Below are 25,654 nucleotides of genomic sequence, written 5' to 3'. Positions count from 1 at the left end.
TTTGATAACAAAGTAAATATGTCAAGGACATTTTATATATTTTTGTTTTTATGGAAAATGGTTAAATTCAGACAAAGTAACAGGAAATGGTAAAAGCTTTATGATTTTCTTGAAGGATTGCTATCGAACCAGTTACCAAAATAGGCGTTTATGTTTAGTATATACATATATTCTATATATTTTGGTTAATTATTGGTCAAACTTCTTCTTCTTCTTCTTTACTGGCGTAAACACTGCTTACGCGATTATAGCTTAGCTTTAAGGTGCATGAAAACGGCTTGAGTAATGTGCACGTTGTTTCAATCCACTATAGATCTTGTTAAGTTATCCGAAATTATTTGAAGTTATACAAAAAATACCCGCAGAAGCAGAAAACTGAAAAGAATAAATTATGAGTGGTAAACAACCATTTGTTTGCCAGTTGTCTTTCAAGAAATCAGGAAATCCAATCGCCGAAGACGAAAAGTATTTCCACCACGATGATTTGTTTACGACATAAAAACTGACAACTATGGGTCTAGAGTGGTATATGCTCACAATGTTAGTTCTTAACACATTGACTGCATCGGTTATAAAAACACAGATGAAGGAGTTTCGAAATAAAAATTAGAAAGCATTTGAAAATCACTCGGAGTAGACAAAATAATTATTTTCAATATTTTTATTGCTTATGATTCACTATATTATATTATATACATATATGTAGCCTAAACTTTTCAGCTTCCGCACTCAGATATAAGCAATATATAACCAATATATAACCATTTTTTAACCACTTTATAACCAAATCTCAAATTTTGTTTCTTTTGTAGTTTTTCCTTCGCTTGTAAGCTTTTGAAAAGTGATTTTACGTTATTTTGCATTTTAGGGGACGGCATACACAACAATAATAATATATTTATTTTAAAAAGAAAGAAATTCTTATTACAATTAATATACAAATATTATACAAATTAAAATTATTTTTTAAAACCATAGCAAAATTTCATGCAAATGCTATGTAGAGACACTAGTATTCAGATAAAACTGTGCAGTTTCCAACTTTCATTTTACAACTTTTCTATAAATGAAATTTAGTTAAGATCATTTTAACTGATAATAATATTTGCTGTATATAATCTAGAATATATGTATGTGGTGTTATCTGGAATATACATGAGTGATATTATTTGCAAAACATTTCAAAGCTGTAAAATTTCGTTTATATCATATCTACATATATATTTTTCTCTATTAAATGTAAAAAAAATTGTCTTTCAGACTCATTATCTCACTTTCATAGGCGCGCATGCTACAAACTCGCATACACAATGGTCTAGTAGCTATTTGATTGTATTTACAGTAATGAGTATTAGATAGAAATGTGATGAATTGGTGTTTAGGAAAAGCTTACCTCGAATTTAATTATGTTTAGTTTAGTTTTTAGTTTTTTGAAAATGGAAAATGCGCGAATGCGTATTCTTTGCCAAATTGAAAAGTGCAAATTTCTGAAATTTCTATTGCTGTGTTGCCAGATTTCGTATACATTTCATTGACATAGAATACACATCAGCCTATTTTCGTTGCAATACATTCATTTATTGCCAAAATCAAAATTTTACAAAGGCGAAACATTTACGCGGCTATTTCGGACTTGAATAGTTAAAGCGCCCTTTGAAGTATTTTTTTGTTTTCTTTTTTTAATTTTTTTTATTGGTGAGTGGGTAAAGTGGGTGAGTTTTGTATATTATTTTTCATTTAACTACAGTTCAAAGTGAAGAACAATTTGCTTTTGAGCGTAGTGAGCTGACAGTTTGGATGAATTCGATGAAACAGTTTGGGAATGAAGTTTTTTTGGGCGAGAAATGTAATGACTTGGCTGTTGTGGGGTATTGATTTTGATTGTTGTGTCTACAAACGACTTTGGTATTTGGTATTGCTGCATTGAGTTTGTTTTTGGGGCTATTATATTATGTTCGCTAAGAGTCTAAGAGTCGGGATAACTGTATTCTTTACACATTCAATGAATCGACACGGCTTTTGGTAGCAATTTTGTAGCTGCAGAAAGTTTTATTGGTATTGTTTTTAGTTGACGAAGTATTCATATTACTATCTTTACCCATTCTACTTTTCTAGCCTTTCGCATATTTAGTCAGCTTTTTGTAAAAATTCCAGCAACTTACCACAGTATCATAAATTCAATTTAAGTGGCAAAAAGCGTGCATGCATTCACCGTTAAATTACGTAAATGCCAATAAAATCTGCAAACCCAATGCTCCATAAATTCCTTTGAATGGCGGCGGCAGCGATTTTTGCCGGCTTAGGTTTGCAGCTGCCACCGGCTGCATAAAGCGTGAGCTGTGGTGGTTTGGTAAGGTTACTTGTATATAGAACTACTTGCTGTACCTCGACAAGCGGCCAGCTGGCACTAAATTTAACATTGGCTTATGTGAGTTTTTATATTTATTTTTTGAAAATATATATTTACTGGTGAATTGCCGCAATTTGGTAGCAGTAAAGGCTAAGAAATATTTTGGCCAAAAAAAGCAATTGAAAAATGTTGCTATAAATAAATTTTGCAAGCGGCTTTACTGCTACTTAAAGGGAGTGTACACAATTCAAAGAGATAGTTGGACTGATTTTACTTGCTGGATAAGTAGACTGCGGGCAAAGGAATTAGTTCTTTTGTTAAAATTTTTCAAAAAAAAAAACAAAAATTATTATTCTTGTTTTTTTTCGTTGTATTAGTTAAGTTTTTATAAATAACTTTAAGGCAGAAAATTGAAACTAATGAGTTGCAGTTGCTGCCAGCTTAGAGTTTTTGAACTCAGGTTGCTCATACGCCACGGCGAATTATTTGTTTAAGCTTCATATAAATGCTATTGTGTGGGATTTTTAGCATTTTTTGTGGTTACATTTTCGATTTAATTTTTGTTTTCTCTTCTGTTTAGTGTCGAGCGGTAATCAAAAAATTATTTGTAGTTGAATTTATTACTTCTAGAAAAAAGGGAAATCCTTGGAAAGTAGCTTCGAGTCCAAAAATGGCGCCGATTCATTGAAATGTATAAAAATACACTAAATCTGCATGGCAATAGGTTAAAGAAGAAAATTTCCTACTTTTAAGGCACATTTAACCTACTGCTGCTATTTGTATAGAAATGTGGACCTCACGATTTGTGTGGCAAGATCAGTCTTAAATCAATAATTTGCAAATTTTGTCACATGAGTTATGAGTTACAGAGTTGTGGCGACATATAGTAGAGATATAGTAAATGTAGTAAGGAAGTGTAGCTTTTGAAAGTAACTGTGAATATAGATTTGAGCTTAGAGTGGTAGAGGATAGCATGTATGCGCATAAAGTCGGCTTATGAGCAATAATGTGATTGTTGTTGTTAGTAGGTAGTTTAAAAGGTAAGCACTTTTATTTTTTTAGTTTAGGAAAGCACAAAGCTTGAAGCATTTTATTTAATGAATTTCTTATTGAATTTTTATTTTAGTATGATTTTAATAGCTTTAAAGCTAGTTAAGCTTCAGCTGTATTCTGTTAGAGAGCGTGTGTGCGTGTGTACACATATGGAATACACATACATATATGGATGTGGTACGCTTGGAGCCAACATGGCAGCAACATTTATTGTACTTGCGTCACCTAGTTACACACAAACACAATGACAACAACAACTACACGAATTTTCTAGCACATCGACGCTACTCACCCAATAGTTCCCACTCGCCGTTGAGCACGTAACTGCTGATATCACCGCCAGTTTCATCTTGTAATTGCAAGTCCAGCTGTGAAAGTGCGGAGCATGATTAATAAATATACGTTTCAAACGGAGTAACTTAAATGAAAACTCATAGAAAACAAAAAAACAACAATAAAGCAGCAAACTCTTTTATAGTTAAGGTGGATAATCGCTGAAAATAAGCGTCGGCATCGTCCATCAGCTCTGCAACTTTTTTAATTGGCCACATTTTCACCGCGTTGAATTCTTCCACATCACTGCATGGTCTTACCGCGCTGTAGGTACAGCTATATGTGTGTGTGTGTGCTTGTGGTCGCATAATACCAATTCGCCTTCGAGCGCCATCGGTGTATGCTCCAATCGGATTGCACACTTCATTTATCATTATAATTCGCTGCTACATAATGCCATATGGTTACCGTTAAACGTGTTAATGTGTATGTGTTGTATGCTTGTAAGTATGTGTGTGTGAGCTAGTGTGTTTAATTGTGTGACAACTGATTCAAACCTGAAATCCATCGTATGTCCAACTGCCGAATTTCATTTCGCAGCGCTGATCATCGAACGGAAACCACGTGATGTCGATTTTGCATGTGGACTTGAATATGCCCGGCGGCACATACAAGCACGAACCGTTATTGCGCACCACCACATTCGTTTGATATGTGCCATCGAAACCCTCGTCAGCGCTGTTGTACATCAGCACATCCGGTTTCCATATCCGATGCGGCGGGATGCGTAAATCTTTAACGCCGCCATAATCGGATGTATTCCAACGGAGATTCATGTCATTCCACTCCTGTGCGCGCGGGGGGGATAACAAGTAAAAGCATGAAAAATAATTATTATGCATGAATGATGGTGGATAACTGTAAAGTGAATGAACTGGGACAAATGAATTGTGAATTAAATAATTAATGATGTAATAAGAATTAAAGAAAAAAAGTTTTCAATAAAGGTGGTTTTAAAATAACATAAAGTTAAAATCTTTACTTACAATATACATATATAGTATAGCCTCAGGGAAAGTTTTTAAGTACAATTGAAAAGAGTATTACAACAGATAGTCGTGGCTAATAAAATTAGCTTTTTTATGTATTTCAGGAGTTACTTTTGCATTTATAACTAACTCATATATTGCTATGAATAAAAAACAAGAGCCTTCTTAACGCCTAATCTGCAGCTAAATTTGTAAGAATTTGTAGAAATTAAAAAACACATACACCGTATCAATTGCTTTTAAATTTCAAGGGTATATGTACATATACTTATATTCAAATTGAAACTGACTATTCTTGAATATATACAATACTATGACCTACGATCTTTTTGATTGGTTGAAAATCGTCAATTTGACTTTAAAAAACGACAATTTTTTACCTAAAAAATGATATTTTATTCTGAACTATGCCATTTTGTTAATTTTTGATAGTTTTCAAAAATTGTACGTCGTTGTACCTTCAACTTTAATAATCTTGTTGGTTTTTTATTTTATTTCAGCTTCGGCCGGAATCATGTCGGCAGTTGGGGAACTTTTTTTGGCACCTCCGAAGACAACACATAACTCCGGTATTTTTCAATATTTTTGTAAAAAAAAATCTAAAACATAAGCGAGAATATACCTTATTATGTCCAAAGAAAATCCGACAGAGTACTTTCTTTTAAAAAACTTCACGAAAATTGTCAAATTTTTTATGGGTTACACTGGTGTAGCCTCTTAAGAAATTTAATTTTTACAGACAGACATGTTTTCAAAGAAATCTTAATTGATGCTGCTCATGGATTTGAAGTTTCGCGGTGTTTCACAGAAAACTTGAATGCCGTTAGCAGGATAAAATTATATAAAGAGGGTTTACTGAAGTTAGCTGAGAGGCTTTACGGAAAAAATAATTATGATTGAATACTACAAGAAGATAATGTTTCACATAGAAGCAAACTTTGTACTCAGTGGAAACGAGAAAACCTTATTGTTACTTTTGATTGGCCATCACAATCACCAGATGCCAATTTAATAGATCATTCTTTGGGCTTTGCAAAAATTCGATGCGGAAGTACTCGGGATAAAAAAGGCCTGCGAAGCTCTATAACTTCGAGAGGATACAAAAAGCAACAATATGCACGGTAGCCAAGCAGCTCTGCTGGCCTTATCGTCGCCCATGAGCAATTCCAGCATAGTTCCTAACTACAAAACAGATCATTAGAAGACAAGCTCCACCTAGACTTGATCTGGCCACAGGAACACCTGCCGAGGCTGCGAACTAGTAGGGAATAAGGAAACAATTGTCCACTTTCTCTATGAATGCTCAGCCCTATCGCAAATCCGACCCACAACACTTGGAATCCATGAAGCATCAAACCTTGAATGGATGTCTGCAAAAAGCATATCGGACATTAGTAGCTTCATCGAAACCACAAAATAGTTTGAACGAGAAGATGAAGCGTGATAGCAATAACAAAAAGGTTTACGACTAGTGCATGAAAATGGCACAGCTAGTGCCAATTGAACCCGAAATATAACAGGGCTGCACCTACCTATCAGAAAGGTAAATATCAGCAAATGCTTGCTCCACTTTTTAAACGTCAGCTATTGCAAAACGACGTGAATTCTACAGTTAAACAGCGTTTGCAGATTTCTGGTATTTTTAAGGTTCAAAGACGACCTTAGAAGTCTTTAAAAAGGCTGTCAAAAAACATGCCCCTGCATTTAGATTAATTACTGAGTCATGTAAGATTTTAGTACAGATACCAGGAATTCAAAATAAAGAAACTTTCATAAGCTATCTACTATTTTCTCAAAAACTTTCTTAGAGAGAATAAACAAAATTTTTTTTTTATTTTTCAATGCAAAATCGAGAATCCAATCATTGAAGTGGTCAGAAAGCAGCTTTGACCAAATAGAAATTAATATTCTGCTTTCATTCCCAAATATTTGCCAAAAACTCACAAAATTAATCTGCAAAAGATCCTTTGAAGATTCCTGTAAGCATAGCTTAAAAACTTCTCAAACGTGCAACGAAATATTTGCGCTGTTAATAGCACATGCCACACACATACATATGTACATAGTAAAATGCATAAACAAATATTCCTTAATTGATTCCGATTGAAAAGCTACAATACACTCCATTTAAGCACTTTCATTTAAGAAAGCAACTCCTTGTGGATGTATAGGTGTGTGCGTGATTGCTTGCATAAGAAAAATATTGCTTTTACACATTTTTCAATTATCGAAACATAAAACTAATTTACTTAATGTCGACAAAGGAAGAAGCTAAGTTCATAGAGCAGAAATTTTGCCAATTGAGTGGCCATGGCCAATAGAAGTAACAGCAGTTCAATGAGTGTGTGTGTGTTGCAAGCATGATTTGCTGATGTTGAACGCTGCTATGTCGAGGCAAAATATCCATAACCGAACTCTGGCCGGAAGCTGAAGTTAGTCACACACAAGGGTATAAAGAGTTCATGAGCAAATGTAATAAGTGGCTTGCGGAGAGCTGGCGGATGCGGTTAACTGCATCAAATATATTTTTCTGAAACAAAATTGTGAAGTGTGGCAAATTCAACAACAACAAAGCGGCAAATATTTCTACGAAGTAAGTGTGTGTGTGCATGCACTCCGTTAAATCCCTTTTGTTGTATTTGTTGGTGGATAGATACTCGTACATATACATACATATATATGTATGTAACATATGTGTGTATGCACAGGTCGGTGATTGCCTCCCAGGCATGGCGTGACATGTGATGCGAGTTTTCCATTATCACGAAAATGCAAACAAGATAAGTTTAATGCAGTACCGTTAACCACAAAGTGCAACAATAAAATCAACAGCGCAACAAAATGGAGCAAAATGCAAAAGCAACAACAAAAACCACTGAAAACAATTTGTTGTAAAACACTGTTAAATGTATTTGTGCTTATAAGCAGCTGCCTGTCACACACACACACACATACACGTGCGGCTATATGCCAACGTAATCCAGGATATTGTCAGTTGGTTAGAAAATTCGTTTGCATTTTCCTCTTCCCCAAAAAAGAAGCTTATTTACTTTTTGTCTGGCATTCTCTCTGTACACCTCCACGTGTGTATGGCTGCGTGTGTCTGTGTGTGTGTGACAGTTTTGCTTTTCGAAATGTCAGTTAATTTGCTCTGGAATCAATTGCTGTTTTTCTGCCAAATAAACGCATTACAACGAGGATAGAACCGGCTGCCTGTAAAAATATATACCTTTGGAGCTGCGCACACACCCACCAACTCTGGCATGAACACACCCACACAGGCGCATTTTAGCAAATTGTAGGTGGCGCAATAAAATATTAAATTGGCCACACTTTTCGTGTGGGATTTGGAGTGGAAATGAGTGTAATTTAAAGTGAATGAGGTTGGTATTTGAAAATTACTTAGCAGCGCTTAGAGGCGGCCGGGAATTAGGTCAGCAGCCAATTTGCTTAGTTGTTTGCATAAGAATAAAAAGAACTATAAACTAGGGAGCTTTTAGGCATTTAAATCGGAGGAAAGTGCGAAACATGACTAAAATTTTACATTAAATCAAAATGTTGATTGTGGTACACTATGAGACACGTTAATTAAAAATAAACTGATATATCTAAAAAGAGTTTTACACGGTGTAGACTTTGAAGTTAAAGTCTTTAATGAGAAATAAAAAAAATATATTCTTTCCACATTTCCTTATGATAAACCTTTCAAATTAACATACTAATATTTGAAATCTATATTTTAAGTAGTTTTTGAGTTATAGACATCTAAAGAGTTGCCGTTCGGTTCATTTTGCTTTATCAGCTTATCTTTAAGGAGTTACATGTTTTTTTTTGGCTAAAAACCAGTCTTTATTCAACAATTTTTTCTCATGTAATAAATTAGATATTTTATTACAATTTTTATTGTTACAAATATGCACTATTAACAAAGAACTTCTGAAATTTATGAAAAAAAATATTTTAAACTCGACGATTGCGACGTCATTCCCTACTTTGACGTAAGAAAAAGAACTAAAAATTGGATTTTTGGTAGACATTTTTACCAAAAATATAAAAACAGATGTACCTCAAGTAAATGGGTTAAGACCTATCCTATACATCTTGTTTACCAGCGATATGCCTACGCCGACTAACAGTACAATTGCCAAGTTATATACAAAGGCAATACGCAATACAATAGTAATACGAAAAAGTTTTTTCGACCACCCAATATTTTGAAATTTTTTTTTTAGTATAATTATTTTTACTATAACTTTATTACAATAAAAATGAAAAAATTTAAGGAGATGACCGGAATTGAGGACTTTTTAAGTGCTGTGAAAGACCAATGTCTTTTAAAATCCAAAAAGCAAAACCTATCATCAGAAATGAAATAGAGGGTTTTTTTTAGCATAGAATAAAACTAAATGTCTTGGAAAAAGGTCAAATGAAGAAATAAATACTTATGAGCATAGTTATAAATTGAAACTTTTCGTCAAACCATATCTACCATTTATGGAGTAAACTTTCATTACAACTTACCAATTTCAGCCAAACATTCGTGACGAGCAACTGATTCTTCTCATCCTGAAAGTATAAGAAGAATTAAAATTATTTTTTTCATCAAAAATATTATTCCTCATATAGTTTAATTTAATAACAAGCATTGAATTATGTAAACTGTCTCAAAATAACAGCAGCAATCTGCTTGCTTAAAATATTAAATCGAGCTAATTTTCAGTCTTCAGAACCAAAAATATTAAAAAAATAATACCGAAATTCTAGCTGAAAAAAAGAATTTTAAAACCGAACATATTTTAAGCGTCACCATAAAAGAATGAATGAATTGCTGAAATTCACCCACACATAGAAAGACGCGAAGTTCCCACTGCAAGAACCAATCGCCGTAGCAAACGAGCCATTAAGCTTAACTTCCGGGAATCTCTTTGCGCACGCCACACTTGCCACTTCGCTACCCCAGCGCTGCCAGTAGTAATGCTTCTCTGGCGGTAGTCAATCAAATTGAGACAGCAACGGTGCTGATTGCGATGCGCTTCATTAATCGAATTACAGAATTATAGACGTCCAGCGCAGCTTTAGCGGCATTCATGAAGTGCGTTAAAACTCACAATACACTCTGTGAGAAGGAGAGGGAGAGAGGGATTGAAAAATAAACGAATGTGCGATACCGATGCTCTTCAATGTTCAAGACTACGGTCATAACATTGTGATGGAAAAAAAAAAACAACAAATACGCTTGGAAAACATTTTCAAGTGAATATTTCGTCCACTTTTTTGGTATTTTTTGCGTTAACTTTCATGTACATGTTGCTTGTTGCTGCTACGTTGGTATGCGTGGTCGGCTGACCAATTTGCATCGCTAACCCAATTTCCGCCGAAGCCCAACATGCACACATACACACGGCCAACCAACGCATACATGCACATGTGAAAGTTGTTTGCAGAAAAAAAAAAACAATGAAACGAATATTGCGCTTATTGGAGTGGAAAACTCTCGGTTTGCACGCGGCTGTGCGCGGCTGCTAAGAGTGCGAGTATATTTCCAGGCTTTCGAAATTTCCTACTAAAGCTGGATGTGTGTCAATTAGTCTGTGCAAAGTGTACGTAATATCGCGCCCAGAGAGTGGAGATTTTTTCTGGCGTTTAGACACTTTTGAGTGAAGAAAATTCTAAAAATGGTTAACACTAAAAATTAAGATTAATAGTTGATTGTTCTTACTAAATTATATAAGGTATGTATATAAGGTTAAAAAGAAGTTCCTTATTTTTCTTATAGATAGCATTAGAAAGCTAAGACTTCGACATTTTTGTAATTCACTTATTGAGCATGCTTAGAGCATACTTCAAAGGTCAACACCAGCAAAGTGAAAATAATTTTTCAGTTTTTGTTCGATAAAGCAGTAAACGCAACTCAGAGGGTGAACAGTTTTAGTGCTTCTGATCCTCTAACAGCCATTCACGGTCAATTTTGATTTCCTCGATTTCGGTAATTTTGATGTTAAAGAGGCAATCGATAGCAAATTTTCGAATATATCGAGCTAAAGCTCAAGGGCCGAAATTCCACCTGCAAATCGTTGCTGAATTGCTGCATGGTCGATCCATTTCTGAAGCGAATGCTTTCAGATAATAGAAAATGGATCACTTAGGACAACATGAAGTAAAAATATTTGTTTACGAATAGTCGCGAGCAGACGTAGATGGTGTTCAGGAAGGGTTTGCTAAGCATTTCGTGAGATTGCCAGGCAATCATCTTCTATGAGCTCGTCGGCCAAGCTTACAGTTTGGTTCTGTACTGTAACAATTAAATAGTCTGAAGTAATCAATCGCATAGAATACCCACATTTCGCCAAAAAAAGTCGAATTGCCCTTATCAAGCTACCTTCTAGTTCGAACCTGGCATTAAGTGATTACTATATGTTTCTGCCTATGATAGATGATTTTGTTGGTGAAAGATTCGCCTGAAAAGAGGCTAATTCAAATTGACCGTCAACAATTTTATGCCAGTAGAGAAGAGGGTTTATATGCGAGAGGTATTAGGAAATTATACCAAAAAGAAGATATCAAAAGGAATGGTGTATATTTGACCCAAATTGGATAGTACGTATACTAACTAAGATTCTGAATTAAACCTTTAATTTAACAAAAAAAAATAATATATTTGTTTTCACTAGACGTAGTATTATTTATATAGAGGCAATATATATTTTTACGCAATTATATTTTTCACTCTCATCTAACCACTGCCACTACTATAAACCTGCTTGTTGGCCTTTTAAATACCCAACAATTGTCATAACAGTGACCATACATTCATGTTGTTGTGGCTCTTGTTGCCTTAATTTTGCTTTTATTACTATAGTCACTGCCAACAACCGATTCGGCTGCGGTTAACCAAAAATTGGCCTGCTAATTGCTTACATGCTGTGCTGATTGCACCACAACGACACATACGCCAAACAACCGAGCAAACGACTTCAGTTAAATGTCTTGCTTACACATGCGCAGTCCAAACAATGTTGCGTAAATGACAGCAAAAGTAATAACACATTGATGGCAATGCATTGTAACCAGTTCCTATCTCAGGGAAATCAATGTAAACATATTTTTGTACGCATTGGCATTTAAAATGTCTGTTAGTTGAAACTTTGTCGGTTTACATTTTGTTTGTCAACTTTTATGGCCACAAATGAACGAAGGAATCATTTAATAGCTTTGTTTCTGTCAGTTAAAAAATATCGCATTTCTTGAGGATACTATAAAAAACAGTTAAATCGTTTAATAGTACACAGATTGCATTCAAAGTCATTGATTGCTTTTAATGAATTTGTTTGGTTGTTAAAACAATCTATTAAGCTGTATACAGTATCTTCCTTTGATGAGCTAGAACGACAACAATGTCAAAACTTTATTTGGTTTGCATGCGGTTTTATAGATACAGAAAACTTTTTTGTCATAGCTTAATATTGTACAATATTTAATTTCCAAAATAGTGACATCTTTTCTTTTTTTTCTCACATTATGACCGCTTAGTTATTCATACATAGTGGACCGCCATATATTATTATTCGTAATATGATTTTCCAGTTATTGAATCCTGTATTTGTGGAAATTCTAGGAAATAGAAAAATTTCAGTCTTAGCTAAGTTTGACTGGCTTTCCTCTAAGCATATAAGAAGAATCTTCATGATGTTCGTAAGCTGGCCTCATGCATTAGTGCGGTGAGGTGAACTATTGCCAGCAAAATCTTGTGGAGAGATAGCTCGATATACAAGGGGTCGGTGTATAAAATAGACCATCTATTGCGCGGAGGTAGATCACGGGAGGTCTTTAAGCTTTCAGAATACTGCAGTCAGGTCGAAGTCCTTGCTTGAGATAGCTAACGACTCAGGATATTGATATTGTTATTGATATTAATATTGAGATTGGTATATATAGATAGAGAAATAACTGAGTAATCGGTTGTATGGAAATATGTGATATAGTTGTCCGATTTGGCAGATACGAACGAATGATCAATATTATCTCAAAAAACAGCTATATGTTGAACTTCGTTCAGATATCTCAAAAACTTTCAGAGATATTTTTATAATCTTGATAAATCAGAATTCAACCTAAAAAACCAGTGGCTCTCAACCGGTTTTTGAGCCATATTCTCTTAACTAAAGTTGTTCAGAATGATCCGAAGAATATTTCGAGCATAAGCAATTTCTCTTTTTTTTGGCTCCTTGTAAACCCACCCACTCTTATGATATAGATGTTAGTTATCAAGTCTCTCTTAAACTTCGCAGAAAGCCTTAATGTCTTGAGTAATGACTTATGGAACGAATACTTCGAATTAAACTGAACTTTTAGCTGGCATCACAGAAAACCAGCTGATCTCTGTATGGAAAGACAGCCAGCTAGTATAAACGAATCTAACCTAGGTCTGATTTAGACAACTGAGTGCTTTTGGAGCTGAGTCTGATCAGCTGCTTTTTAGTCGAGTTTCACACCCATACTACGCCTAAAAGTATGCTTGCACAAACTTATTTATTTCTCGCCTTGCTGATAAAAATTGTTTCGCAGTATTTGCCGTTATTTACCTTTAACCCACATATTATCACTTCCCAGATTTCTTTTCCACATTAATTACGCTATAAAAACTTAACTTTGCACTTAACAGAAATCACATATTTTGCAAATTCCCCTTTAAGTATGCAATAGTTATGAGTTTTACGGCTTACATTGCCCCGCTTGCAGTCGACAAGTGAATTTATAATTTACATTTGTAGTTTTCTCATTAAAGTTTTAATTTTCTGTTTACGCTGTGCTCCTGCCATTCGTCATCGTGCTTGCTGCAGCTTATTTACTTAACTCTTTTTCGCATTTCTCACAGTTTGCTTACTCCATTTTGTAGAATTTTTCTTAGATAGCTATTTACACTGCATTCAAAAGCAATGCTCCGAGGTGGGCTGCTGCTTTTTCACGCTTTTTGGTTAGCATTTTTCTGCATTTTTCTTAGCGCTCGTGTCTTTAATGCGAATGAAATTATTCTTGCAGAAAATAGTGCAAATTATATAATTAATGAGTGCCGTCAAGGGAATGGCAAGTGACAAATGCGAAGACGAGAAGATGCTAGGAAATATGAGTATGAATTTTTCAGCGAACGAACGAAGGAGTTAGCGTCAAAGCCGGCGGCGGTTGCAGTAGTTTTTATGTTTTTTTTTTTTCTTTTTTATGCTTTTTTCAATTAAAATTTTTTGTTGTGTTTTGCGCTTGCAGCTCAATTAAGTTTCTAACTTTTCTGCATTACAACGTTTCGACTTGCTCGGCTTCAATTTTTCGCCACAACTCGCCAGGCGAACCGCAAACAACATACCGCTACGCTTTTCGTTTCGCTTTTTCGGTTCTTCGCCTCTCTTCCATGCACTTTTCACACTAATTATGCATTGCCTGAGAATTTGTAATTTTAATTAAAGCACTTCACCTCCAATGCTTTGACAATTTTTTCATACACTCTCACATCTATTTGCACTTGCGTTTTTAGTTCATATTCAGACTATGTTCTGATTGGCGTGTGAGAGCTTGGTTTTGCTTACCTCCACTTTTTCACTCTTAACCTTACCGCGGCACAAACGCCGATACCAGCGCCAGCATATGCCGACTCAGCTCTTCACTGATTCACTGGCGTGTGTGCACATATGTATGTGTGTGTGTTTCTTTTTAGGCGTGTGTTAAGTTAATCTGCAGCGCCGACTTGGATTTGCTTTGCGCTGCTCAACAGCTGCGGTTGTGGTCAGAGCTTACGTGCCGACTTGCAACTTCACTTTGTGAGGTTGTGAGTGTATCAATGCATGCACTGGTTTTTTCTGTGCAGCGTTCTGCCTGCCTTCGCGTAGTTTTATTCGTGCGTTGGCATCGTGCCGCAGTACTTGCAGTTAAATCCAAACAAAGCTAATACAGCGTATAAGCACCTTTGAGTATGCTACGAGTTTAGTTGCAAAAAGTACGCGAAAGAAATGTATGAGGTTTGTGCTTTGACACACCTGCTGGCAGCAGCTGCTTCATGGTTTGGTACTCCACAGCTGCGGTTAGTGTGGCAACTTCCAAGCCATCTGGCGACTTCTCACACGCTCTCGAGTTCAATGTGCTGCGCTCGTGTAGCCATGTGCAGGCAGTTCATTGACATGCGTGTTCTGATGTGTGAAAAGGTGGCAATTGCCATTAGAGCACTGTGCAATTAAAGCGAACCGAAAGCGAACACATAATTTGGTTTTCTTCTAATAAATCTGTTTTTTTGTACGGTAAGGTGAAGATGGCGACCTGTCAAGTGAACGTAGCGTGTTACCTTCTCATTTGTTTAACATAATTTTGTTTGTTGTAAATTATTGGTAAATGTAAGATTATTACTTTCTGTTAGATTTTGCAATTATTTGTTATGTTGTTCAATAAACGGGGCTAACTGAGGGCTTGCGGAAATCAAATATTCTCCTAATGATTTTTAAGTCACTATGCCACTTCCGAAGCGCTAATGAAATCAAGATATCAAGATTTATTGCTTCAGAGAAAAACCAATTATTAGAGAAGGACAAAAAAAGCCATAACCTCGGCTGTATCGAAGCCTTTACAGAAGAATTTCGTAGAGTAATTTAATTTTAAAGCATCTCCGGCCTGCACTTTGCACCTAATGGAAAACGTTTTGGTAGCTTGTTGCAATTGATTGATGCTATTAAACCCCGAAAAAATAGTATGCAATTTAAGAAGATAACCATATGATTTTCTAATAATATTGATTTTGGTCGACAGTTTAAATGAAAGCTATGTGCGACTTAGTCCATTTTGGGAAATCGATCGGATATTTTGCACATGTTCTATTTGGACCACTAACAAAATTGGCGGTCCCGACAAATTAGCAGCTTCCTGGGAAAAAAGAAAATGTGCAAAACATCCGATCGATACATCAAGAACTCTATGTCGCGCATATACAAACAGACGGATGGACAGTCTGACAAATGAATGTGATACATTCTTTCTATTAACATATCTCTGCCGACCGTGAACAGTTCTGCGAACAGATCGTCGGCGTCTGTCGGATCATTTTACTTGAATCGCTGTACAGCGGTACGGACTTCATCATGGCTGGATGTCGATACATCTTTTCCACAGTCGGAATTTTCATAGTCATCGCCGCAAAGAAAGATAAGAAAGTATTGCATACTACATATCTTCAGTAACTTATGTATTTGTTACCAGATCGCTGTATTCGCTTCTAAAGGCCTATGCTCCGAGTATAAAGCTCTCAATCAGATGCATGAACTTCAGAGAGAAATATGAGTAATTTATTTAGTATAAAAATGGGATGTTTGAACTGTCTATTTACATAAATTTTGAGGTTATGTGAAGGAGATGTTGGTACAAAAGTTGTAGAACTTTTCCCTATCTAAAATTTTGGCATATTTGTAACTTTTTTCTATAGCACTCGAAATTTCGCTGGAACGCGATAAGCTGTTATCCCTTAGAAATTCAACCACATCTCTCCCTTTCTTCTCCCGATTTCAGATCGCTCCTAATCTATGTATTTATTCTTTAACTTTTGATATTTTATCTTTCGCTTTGGCTTTAGTATTTTATTCGAGAATATTTAATTCTAGATAAATTTTGCCACCATATTTTCCCACACTCTCATCAAAATATGTAAAATTTAAATACGAAATACATATAAATGTTTTTAGACAGACCAGCAACAACCAATCAGCGATCATTGCCAGGCAGATGTCATTAATTCGGACATATTTCGTTTGCGGTCGTGGCTGTCAGACATCGCGAAGTCACCGACAGCTGCGGCGGCGGTGCTGTGAGAGGCAGGCAATTTATGACAACTCGTTTGATGCACACTTTTTGTCGCGTGCACTCGTGTTGTTTACCTTGTGGCCTCACTCAATTCGGGCTAAATTGTTGTTGGCTGGCAGCAGTGACTATAATAAATTCGTTTCGTGACAGCGACAAAAAGACACAAACACAAATTTATGGTTGCAAATACAGGCGTGCAGGCGCAACAGCTAAAAGCAAATATGCATTCGCAAAGTTCGGTGTATTGGTTTTCCGGCCTACACGCCACAAACACACACACACATACTTAGGGCGGGCATATGGTCGCTGTAGCGGCTTATAAATTTGCATTTGCGTACAAATTTTCGGCAGCGACATGTTGCATGTGTCACTAACCTCGCACAACACAAACATGCATGCGGCGCACACCGCTTGCCAACGTAGACAACTGAGGCACGTTGCGGGGCAAGCAGGCGCATATCCTTACGTACACTAATTAAAAACTTGTCAACACACATGTACGCTGGCCGCAGCAAAAACATTTGCGACAAGCCGCAGCAGCAGCAGCAAAACATTCACCGGCTGGCAGCAGCTGTTGGCCGAAAATATTTGCCAGCTCACTCTGGCGCGAATTTCACTTAGCTGTGTCCGGAGTTGTTTTTGTACTGTAGGTGTAGATGTAGGCGGTGGGTGGTGGTAAAGGGTGGACACATGTGTGGCAGGCGCATTAGCGCTCAGGCTTACTGCCACTTACCGCTGCAGACATATAGTTGTGCATAGTTTTAGGCGTTTTCCAAATATTTTTGCGCAGCTAATCCAACTTTCGGGCGCATTTACGGTTGTATGCGTATACAGCACGATGTTGTCCATGGGTTTATTTGCACAACTTATAAGCGAATTTCAAATATTTATAAATTTTGTAATGAATTTTGATTTCGCTTAAAATCGGCTTTCTGCTAGTTCGTTAAAATTTGTTTGTATCGATAATGGCGGTATAAGTGAAAACGTTAAGCAATAAATACAGTATAGAGTTAAATTGTGGAAGAAATAATTGGTAGTAGTCTTCTTAGTTTTTCTTTAAAACCAAAAATCTTGCGAAGTACTTTTCTCTCGAACTTTAATTGCCAGTTCCTCACTCTCGATGACGTCGCCCAAGTACCATACAGAATAAAAAAGTATTTATTTTGTCTGTCAAGAGGTAAACTAAATCTTAATTGCATGCAAGATGGATTTCCAGATCGAAATCCTTGACTCGTCGAAAATATCCTTTCTTCTCCATTTTCCTGCTGATAGCCAGAACATTTTTCATCTAGCTCCCATTAACCCATAGACCCATTTTTGTGACACATTCTGCCGCAATAGCCGCAAAAGCTTCATAAACATCAAGCCAGGCAAGCAGCTGGATACAATGGTAAAATGTAGTGAAAACTACAAGTGTTTATCAGCATTCTCTGCGAAAAATAACCTCCAGTACGAAGTTGACGAGATCACAAGATAAGAATATCTTTGTCTGGAACCTGACGTGGTCTCAAAAAGTTCGCAAAGATCCGTATTAACTTTGCAAGTATACAAGCTGTGACTTTCGGCATATACATTCATTATCTTTTAAGGGCATATCGAAGGCTGCCGTGTAATCGACGAAGAGATGACTGCTGTCAATTTTATGTTCTCGAGTCTTTTCTAGGACTTTCGACAGTGAGAATATTTGATCAATGGTGGAATAATCAGGTTTTAAGACGCACTGATACCATTGAATCAGTTTGTTGGCAAGAGGCTTTCGTCTTTCACTCGATATATTTGAGAGAACCTTAAACGAAATGTGCACCGAGCTGAACCCACGGTAGCTGAGGCAGATTATAAAGTTACATTTCTATAAGACAGTATTCTCAGGCCTCAGATATACATTGTAGAACTTCTCTATATCAACAAATCTTCGCCGAACGTGAACAGTTCCGTAGAGAGACCTGTCGGTGTCTGCCTGTTTATTGTACTTGAATCGCTGTACAGCTGTACGGACTTCATGATGGCTAGGCGTCGATACATCAATACCATCGTACTCGATTCTCAACTCTGGCTCTACTTCCCCACAGTACGATTTTTTGTCGTTATCGCCACAAAGAAAGTTAGGAAAGTGTTGCATCCATATTTTCAGTAACCTATGTATTTGTTAGCAGAACGCTTGAACTTAGACGCTTGAACTTATGATAGAATTTGGATTAAGTGTTTTAGTATAAAATTTGACGAGAGAAATTTTAGTCATACATGCAATTAAAAGTGGAATCAATATCTTCAATATCCAAATTAAAGTACTGTGAACACATTGACTTAGAGCGGCGTGCAATAAAGCCTTAGATATAACATTTTTTTGTTTTTAATATTTTTTCAATAAAATGGAGCAGCATTCGTTTACTTTAATTAATATTATTTCAAAACTATTTTCTCTTCATCCACATTCGTCTTGCCGTATCCGATATGTTACTGTTATTCCTAAAGCAATTTCTTCACAAGCGTTTTCCAATACCATTTCATTAACGTTTTTGTTCCTCTTACTTACTGCAGATGTTTTTTCATCTTCTTCGGATATAATTGATTGCATTTTCAGCTATTTTCTCAACCTACTTTCTGAGCGAAGTGCTTGCTAGCGCAGAAGAAAATTTAACGGGAAATACGAAGGCGTAGAAGCAGACAAGTACGAGAGAAGCGCAATTGCAAGGAATGCTGCGCATAATTAATTTCAATTACTTGCCAATAGCCGGCAATTTAAAGTGGTAATTAATATGCGGTCAGCCATGGCTTTATTGGCTGATCAAAGTGATACTTCAGTATTTTTATTTGGAATACCTCGCAGGCTGCAACAATTTTTCTCAAGGAAATTAGCGCGAAAGTTACAGTTAATGCTAATCTCTCCCGTGTATAAGTAATTTTTGTACTTCTAGCAGGATATATTAAGTTTGTGGCGAAGTTTGTTACACCCAGAACAAAGCGTCGGAGACCCAATAAATATGCGAACCTATATATACGCAAACTAAGTATTGAGATATCGATCTGAAATTTTGCACACATACTTTTATCTTAAAAAAGCTCCTCATTTGTTGCACTCGCCGATATTGGACCACTGTAGCATATAGCTGCCATAAAACTGAACGATCACAATCAAGTGCTTGTATGGAAAACTTTCTCATTTGACGACATATCTTCAGGAAATTTCGTATGGGTTATTGTCTACAGTAAATAAGTAATATCCGAAGAATTTATTAAGATCGAATTATTATAACATATAGCTGCCATACAAATTGACCGATGGAAATGAAGTCCTTGTTTGAAATACTTTTTTATTTGACAAGGTATCTTCTCACAATTTGGCATAGATTATTATTAAATACATCACTTCAACATCCGAAGAACTTATTAAGATCGGATCAAGATAAAGATGTTTTAATACTTTTTTATGTTTTAAATTGTTATACTTTTTTATGTGCGAAGGGTATTATAGCTTCGGTGCAGCAAAAGTTAAGCTTTTTTTATTTAGTTTTTCACTTTTCTTCAAAGTCGCAGCTTTCCAAGCGCTACAGCTAGCAGCGTACCTTCATGTTAGCCTCTTACCGCCAGCTTACAGTTCGCAGCGCATTTATCTATTGAATTTGCATACAAAAGTTTTGCTTGGCAGTGTTCAAATTTCATTTGTTTTACACACCCCTCACCCCACCCACCGTTATTTAACATAAATGCCATTGAGTGTTTACTTTAGTGAAAGAAAATGTCAAAAGCTGCACAAATTTGCATATGAATTTCATAAATTTTTCAATTTGTCATAAAACGCCCAGCGCCGATGCCGAAGCTGTTCACCTTGTCAAGGATCAACAGATATACGAAGGTACTATACACATTTATGGCGCGAGGGTATGGCATGTTGGCTAAAAATTCGTATCAAGGGCGTCGATAAGCAGGCGGTTGGGGGAGGAGCAACGGAGCTAGTGAATTTCTGTGTTCAATCGAAGCGTTGGCGATATGCAAATGTTTCAAAGCTCAATGCGCATTATGCACTTTTCACACTTCACATGCACACACGCGCACACGCTGCTCTCTCCCGCTCTGCATAGCTGTATATATGGAAAAAGACGATGTATGTGTAAATATAATATCTACAGACACAAATTGACATTTCGGATTTTACATATCTCCCCACAAGCCCTTTCACATACCCTTCTTATATGAGCACCTTCTCTGCCCACTTGAGATTCACTTGCCGCTGCGCACCCCGCTCCTTGTCGCCTCTTGCGAACGACCACTTTAATTTATCACATTTTCTTCATAGCGCCACTGAAGCTTCGTTTTTATTTTAGTTTTGTTGTTTTGGTTTTTTTTTTTTTATTGAAAGCGTAGATTATTGCATACTTTCTAGCTATTATGCCACTCTGGCATGTCATTACACCCGCTCACACGCTTATGCCTGTTTGCGCTGTAAAGCATGCCAGCTTGTAGAGGGTTGCTGTTAGTGTGAGGTGGGCGGTAAGGTTAAGCAGCATATTTGCATATATTTCGGCTGCGTTTAAAATTTTCATTTTTCATCTACGCCCGTCACTTGGCGCCCCACGCATGCACGGAACCTTTTGCTTATCTGCACGAGTCTACAACAAACTTCTGCTTCAACAGTTGGGGCTGGCTCCGGTTCAAAATCTTTCACTTGCTGTCATTTCGTTTCAAACGTATGCTCTGTGTAGTGAACTTTATTTATTGTTGCAAAATGCTTCGAGTTTTAAGACGTGCATGGAGGCAATTGCTTGTTGAGTGTTTTACTTTGTTTCCACGCTGCGTTTTCTTAAACTTTCTTTTTGGGTTTTCGGCGTTGTCGTCCGCGCTGCCCGCATTTACCGCCTGTCTGTATGTCATTCTGTTTGGTGCTGGATAATTTTGGCATATTTTACTACCAATTTCCTTTTGTGCAAACTTTTTGAGATTTCAAGTTGGTTGTGTCGGAAAATTTTGAAATATAATTAAAGTTTGCTGCATACCGTCAGGCGTGCATATGTGGATACCGCACCTATGCTGCGAAAGTAGGTCGTGCTGCCATTGCTTTCCATTTAGTTTTTGGGTGCAATATTTCCGGAATTTTCTCAAAATTCTTTTGACGTTTTAATTTAAGTTTCTAGGCAAAAAATCGGCCTGAACTTTCGATTTCGAATTAGAATGTGTAACTTCAAAATAAAAAGTCGGTATAAAAATAAATATTTAAGTACTATTTAAATGATATCTTAATAGTAATCGCATTGAAAAATACAAAAATAAAATTCTGAATATTGATTTTGGATATGTAAAAATTTTAACTATTTGAAAGAGCTATAAATTGGTAAGTCGAAAAAGTCTTTTCGTATTTTTTCAATAAATGTCGTTGCAGTTGTATTTCTTCAGTGCTACCAATCACATCGTCATTCATATGTAAAAAAAAAAAAATAAATTAAAAATTGATTAGAAATACGAAAAGACTTATTCGACTACCCAATATATGTATCGAGTATATTTGTTTATCAAGTCCACCAATTCTTTAGCAGTTTAAATTCATAGTTTATACTGTATTATATTTATATAGCGAGTACTGCAAGCGTACTTTTAGACGCCATCAGCTGCACTGACACATACATATGTTCAAATCGCGCTGATAAAACAATATTTATGCGCGCCTCGCGCAATATTTAGCTGTGTTGTTAGTCACTTAATCCCTTTACCAAATCAAGCCGTTTGCAAAATAAAACAAATACAGCGAAATAGAACTGTAAAGCATAGTTTTAGGCACACAATGATACCATTTGATTGAATTGAGTTGTGGCGCGCATTCCGCTCAACTAACTGACTAAATAACGTTTGTAAAGCAACGTGCTGTTGTTGCGCAAATCCTAACTATTCAAATTCTATTTACTTAAATTATGCGCAAAAGGCGTTTTAGGCGCTCTTGCTGCAGCCTGGTTGCTGCAGATTGTGTAAGCGTTATTAGTGTTGGCAAATCCGTCTAAAAGTGATTCAAGCGTGTTTTTTTTGGTTGGCGGATTTGGTTGTAGCGGCATTTGTTGCCATTGTTGTTGTCGAAAAGCAATTAATTGCGATTATTTTGTTGTTGCTGTGAGCAAAACGTATAGTATATAAACTTAATAAATTTACACAGGCAGCTCAATCTGCCTATATTTGCAACCGGGTTTTTATAAGCCTGATAAATGAAAAACTATTTCACTACGATTGCATGCCATGGCATGATGCCTCTCTGCCTCTTGTTTAATTGTTTTTACAAAACTCACAAAGCGATTTGCTCATTCGAATATTTGGCTGCCAATCATTCTCCGCTTTGGCATTTAGTTTGCTTTGACTGTGTGCCGGAAATATCAATTAAACACAAACAGATTTGGAAGGCATTCAAGTCCTGCTGTTTCGGATTAGAGTATGTATGGTATATAGTGTAAGGATCTTTAAAAAATATTCCCCTAAAAAAAGTATTTAAATCTGTCACTTGTTGGATACTTTTATAAGGCTCGAAAACTGTTTCATTATAAACTAACAAATTTTACAAGCATTTAAAGAAAACTTGATCCAGTTAGCCTTACACAATCAATAATAGTGACACCCATGGAACACTGTCCGCAAAATAATTTTGATATTGGGGTTAAGAGAGGTTTTAACAGTTCCTGTCTACAATGAACCATATAATTTGAAATTAGTTGAAAACTCGAAACAGTACGGATGATTGTCGACCCCTCAGGTGGTTCATATTCGGTAAGTTGAAAATTTGTCCTATTGCTTGCTTAGGTTATAATGTTAGATCAAAAATACTTCCTAATGGTTATACTATATATACATATATTAATGAGAAAGAAATTCGGAAATTACTTTAGTGCATATATTAAATCTACGAACATCACAAAGTTCGTAAGAAATATATCAGAAGATTCTAGAACTTAAATATTTATTTTTATTCCGGAACAATAGCAAATATAACAGAACGATAACCGATTCGGGCGTTAGTAAACCAGTATTTAAGTATATAGAACGATTCATATTGATATAAAAAGGCGCCCCTAAAATAATCCTCGCAATGAGCTTTATAATGTTCTCGAGTTAGGGTCCGTTGAATGCTATGATACTCCATTGCTTTCGGCGTCCTAAATTATACTTAGCACTAAAAATAAATAGAGTTTATCTAATGTTGGCCCAATCTCTTCATCAGAACTAAGTTTCGGTAGACGTCTGATTGACCGATAAATTCGTTCCAATAACGAAAAGTCTTCGAAAAATAACGGTAGTTAAAATTTAAAATTTCGCGGGAAATGCCGTTGAAGTACGATAAATATTTTTATCTGGATACCATTGCTTACTTTGCCTGTAACAGCAGCTATAGTTAAAAGAATATGGGCTTGGTGATTACCGTTTGCTAAAAACCTGCCATTTCGTTGCTTAATCGTGAATTCATAACCAAAACCAATACACAGGCTCCATATTCGCCAGACATGGCTCCGTGTGACTTTTTCCTATTTCGTCGTTTGTCAAGATATATTAAAATCACTGAATGTGCTTTAGAGTTTTAAAACTGTTTCGACGTCTGGAAGAAGCGCTGGCGTAAGTGCATAAATCGAAATCAAATGAGGACTATCTTGAAGGCGACAACATTAATGTAGATGAATGAATAAATTTGTTTTCCCAAAAAACGAATATTACCGTTAATTCTTTAATATGTACCAGTGTGTTACACATATACCAGATTTGAGTAATTACTCTTTCTTGAACTCTCAATTTCCTTTCAAGAACGTCTAATTGTGAGCTTGCCAGTATTTTCTGGTACTGTAGCAATATCCGCAATGCAGAAACCCTGCTTGTAAGTTTAATATATTTTCGAATTTTCCCGCCCCACTCCTGGTCTAAGCAGTCACAAAATTATATACAATTTAGTTGATATTAGTGATTGACAGTAAAGAGTGCTACACTGTAAAACGTTAGCATGTCGTGGCAGTCATTGAGCTGCCAGGCAAAAAGGCAGCAGCAACGAAAACTACTTCTATATGAAAGCAATATATTTCTGGCGCTAATAAAATAGTACATTTGTACTTTGCAGCATTTATATGTACATGCAAGTGTGTGAGACGTTTCGAGTGCTACTGTCAGTCATTTGGCATATGCCTGCATGCCAAGACTTCTCTCTTCAGGTTTCCTCTCTTCATTGACATTTTTTATTTGCTGTCTTACGTTGCATGCCGCCTTCAATTTTGGATTTTTGTTATTTTACAGTTACTTTACCACTGCTTGCTAAAATTCATTTTCGTTTGAGTGCTGACTTTCTGAGCCTTTTTGTGCTTTTTAATAATTTACAATAAAATTTGATTTGGAAGGAAATTCCTTGCTCGCGTTGCATGTCGCTTTCTCTATAATTCTGACTTATGGCATATTTCTTTTAGAGGTTCCATGTAGTAGTTTTCTACTGCCGATTTGTTATCTTTGACGACTAAAGTTTACCTTAAAAGTATGTGTGTATACTCTTTGCTAATGATTACTGTCATTTACTAAGTCAAGCATTTAGTTTTTAGAGGACAGAAACTTGTTACGATAATTATTGAGCTATTTCAATGTAAAGGATAAATTATGCACTGTGGATAGTGTCAGCAGCTAATGTATCCCATACAATCGCTGTATCTTTCAATCTTTTTTTCACATTCTAAATAATAATTTTACTTAAAGATTTTATATACTGTGAAGCTTCAAATGGTAATCGAAATCTAGACCGGTTAGGATATTCCATTAATTTTCTTTAATCCTTTTATTGAGCACAACTCTATATGAAGGGTAGATCGACGGAGACTGCACTTTCCTCGCTAACCGCAACTAAAGAAAGAGTTCTTGAGCATAAAGCATATGATCTGGATGTATTTCCTTACATAAGTGGAACATCCAACAAAGTATCCAATAAGGCAATCGAAACAGTCTAAAAGCTCTACTGAAATGCAGGGATATTAATGCGGATAAGAGTCGAGCAACATTGCTAAGATTAGCGCAAACAGCAACTCCTCACTGGGGATTTATTGCCACCAATTCTATGGACACTTGTAGCTATGAGCTTCTTGAAAAATTTGAAAGGAAAGTATCCAGG

The 25,654-nt window shown here is 36.1% G+C and overlaps 1 protein-coding gene across 2 annotated transcripts in view; it reads right to left on the bottom strand.

The window, feature by feature from the left end:
* The window catches only part of LOC105232452 (neuronal acetylcholine receptor subunit alpha-7), a 208,731-nt gene that overhangs the window by 48,807 nt on the left and 134,270 nt on the right, over positions 1-25,654 (bottom strand). For both annotated transcript variants that reach the window (XM_011214134.4, XM_029552836.2), the window contains exons 5-7: positions 9,247-9,291; positions 4,234-4,524; positions 3,696-3,771 (exon numbers count right to left, since the gene is read on the bottom strand). In XM_011214134.4, coding sequence (XP_011212436.3) covers positions 3,696-3,771; positions 4,234-4,524; positions 9,247-9,291 — 412 coding nt within the window. The remainder of the gene's footprint in view (positions 1-3,695; positions 3,772-4,233; positions 4,525-9,246; positions 9,292-25,654) is intronic.

This window comes from Bactrocera dorsalis, chromosome 1 (genome assembly GCF_023373825.1).
Source record: "Bactrocera dorsalis isolate Fly_Bdor chromosome 1, ASM2337382v1, whole genome shotgun sequence".
Lineage (NCBI taxonomy): Eukaryota > Metazoa > Arthropoda > Insecta > Diptera > Tephritidae > Bactrocera > Bactrocera dorsalis.
Note: the sequence above shows the minus strand (reverse complement) of the source record. Positions and strands in the feature narration are given on the sequence as shown.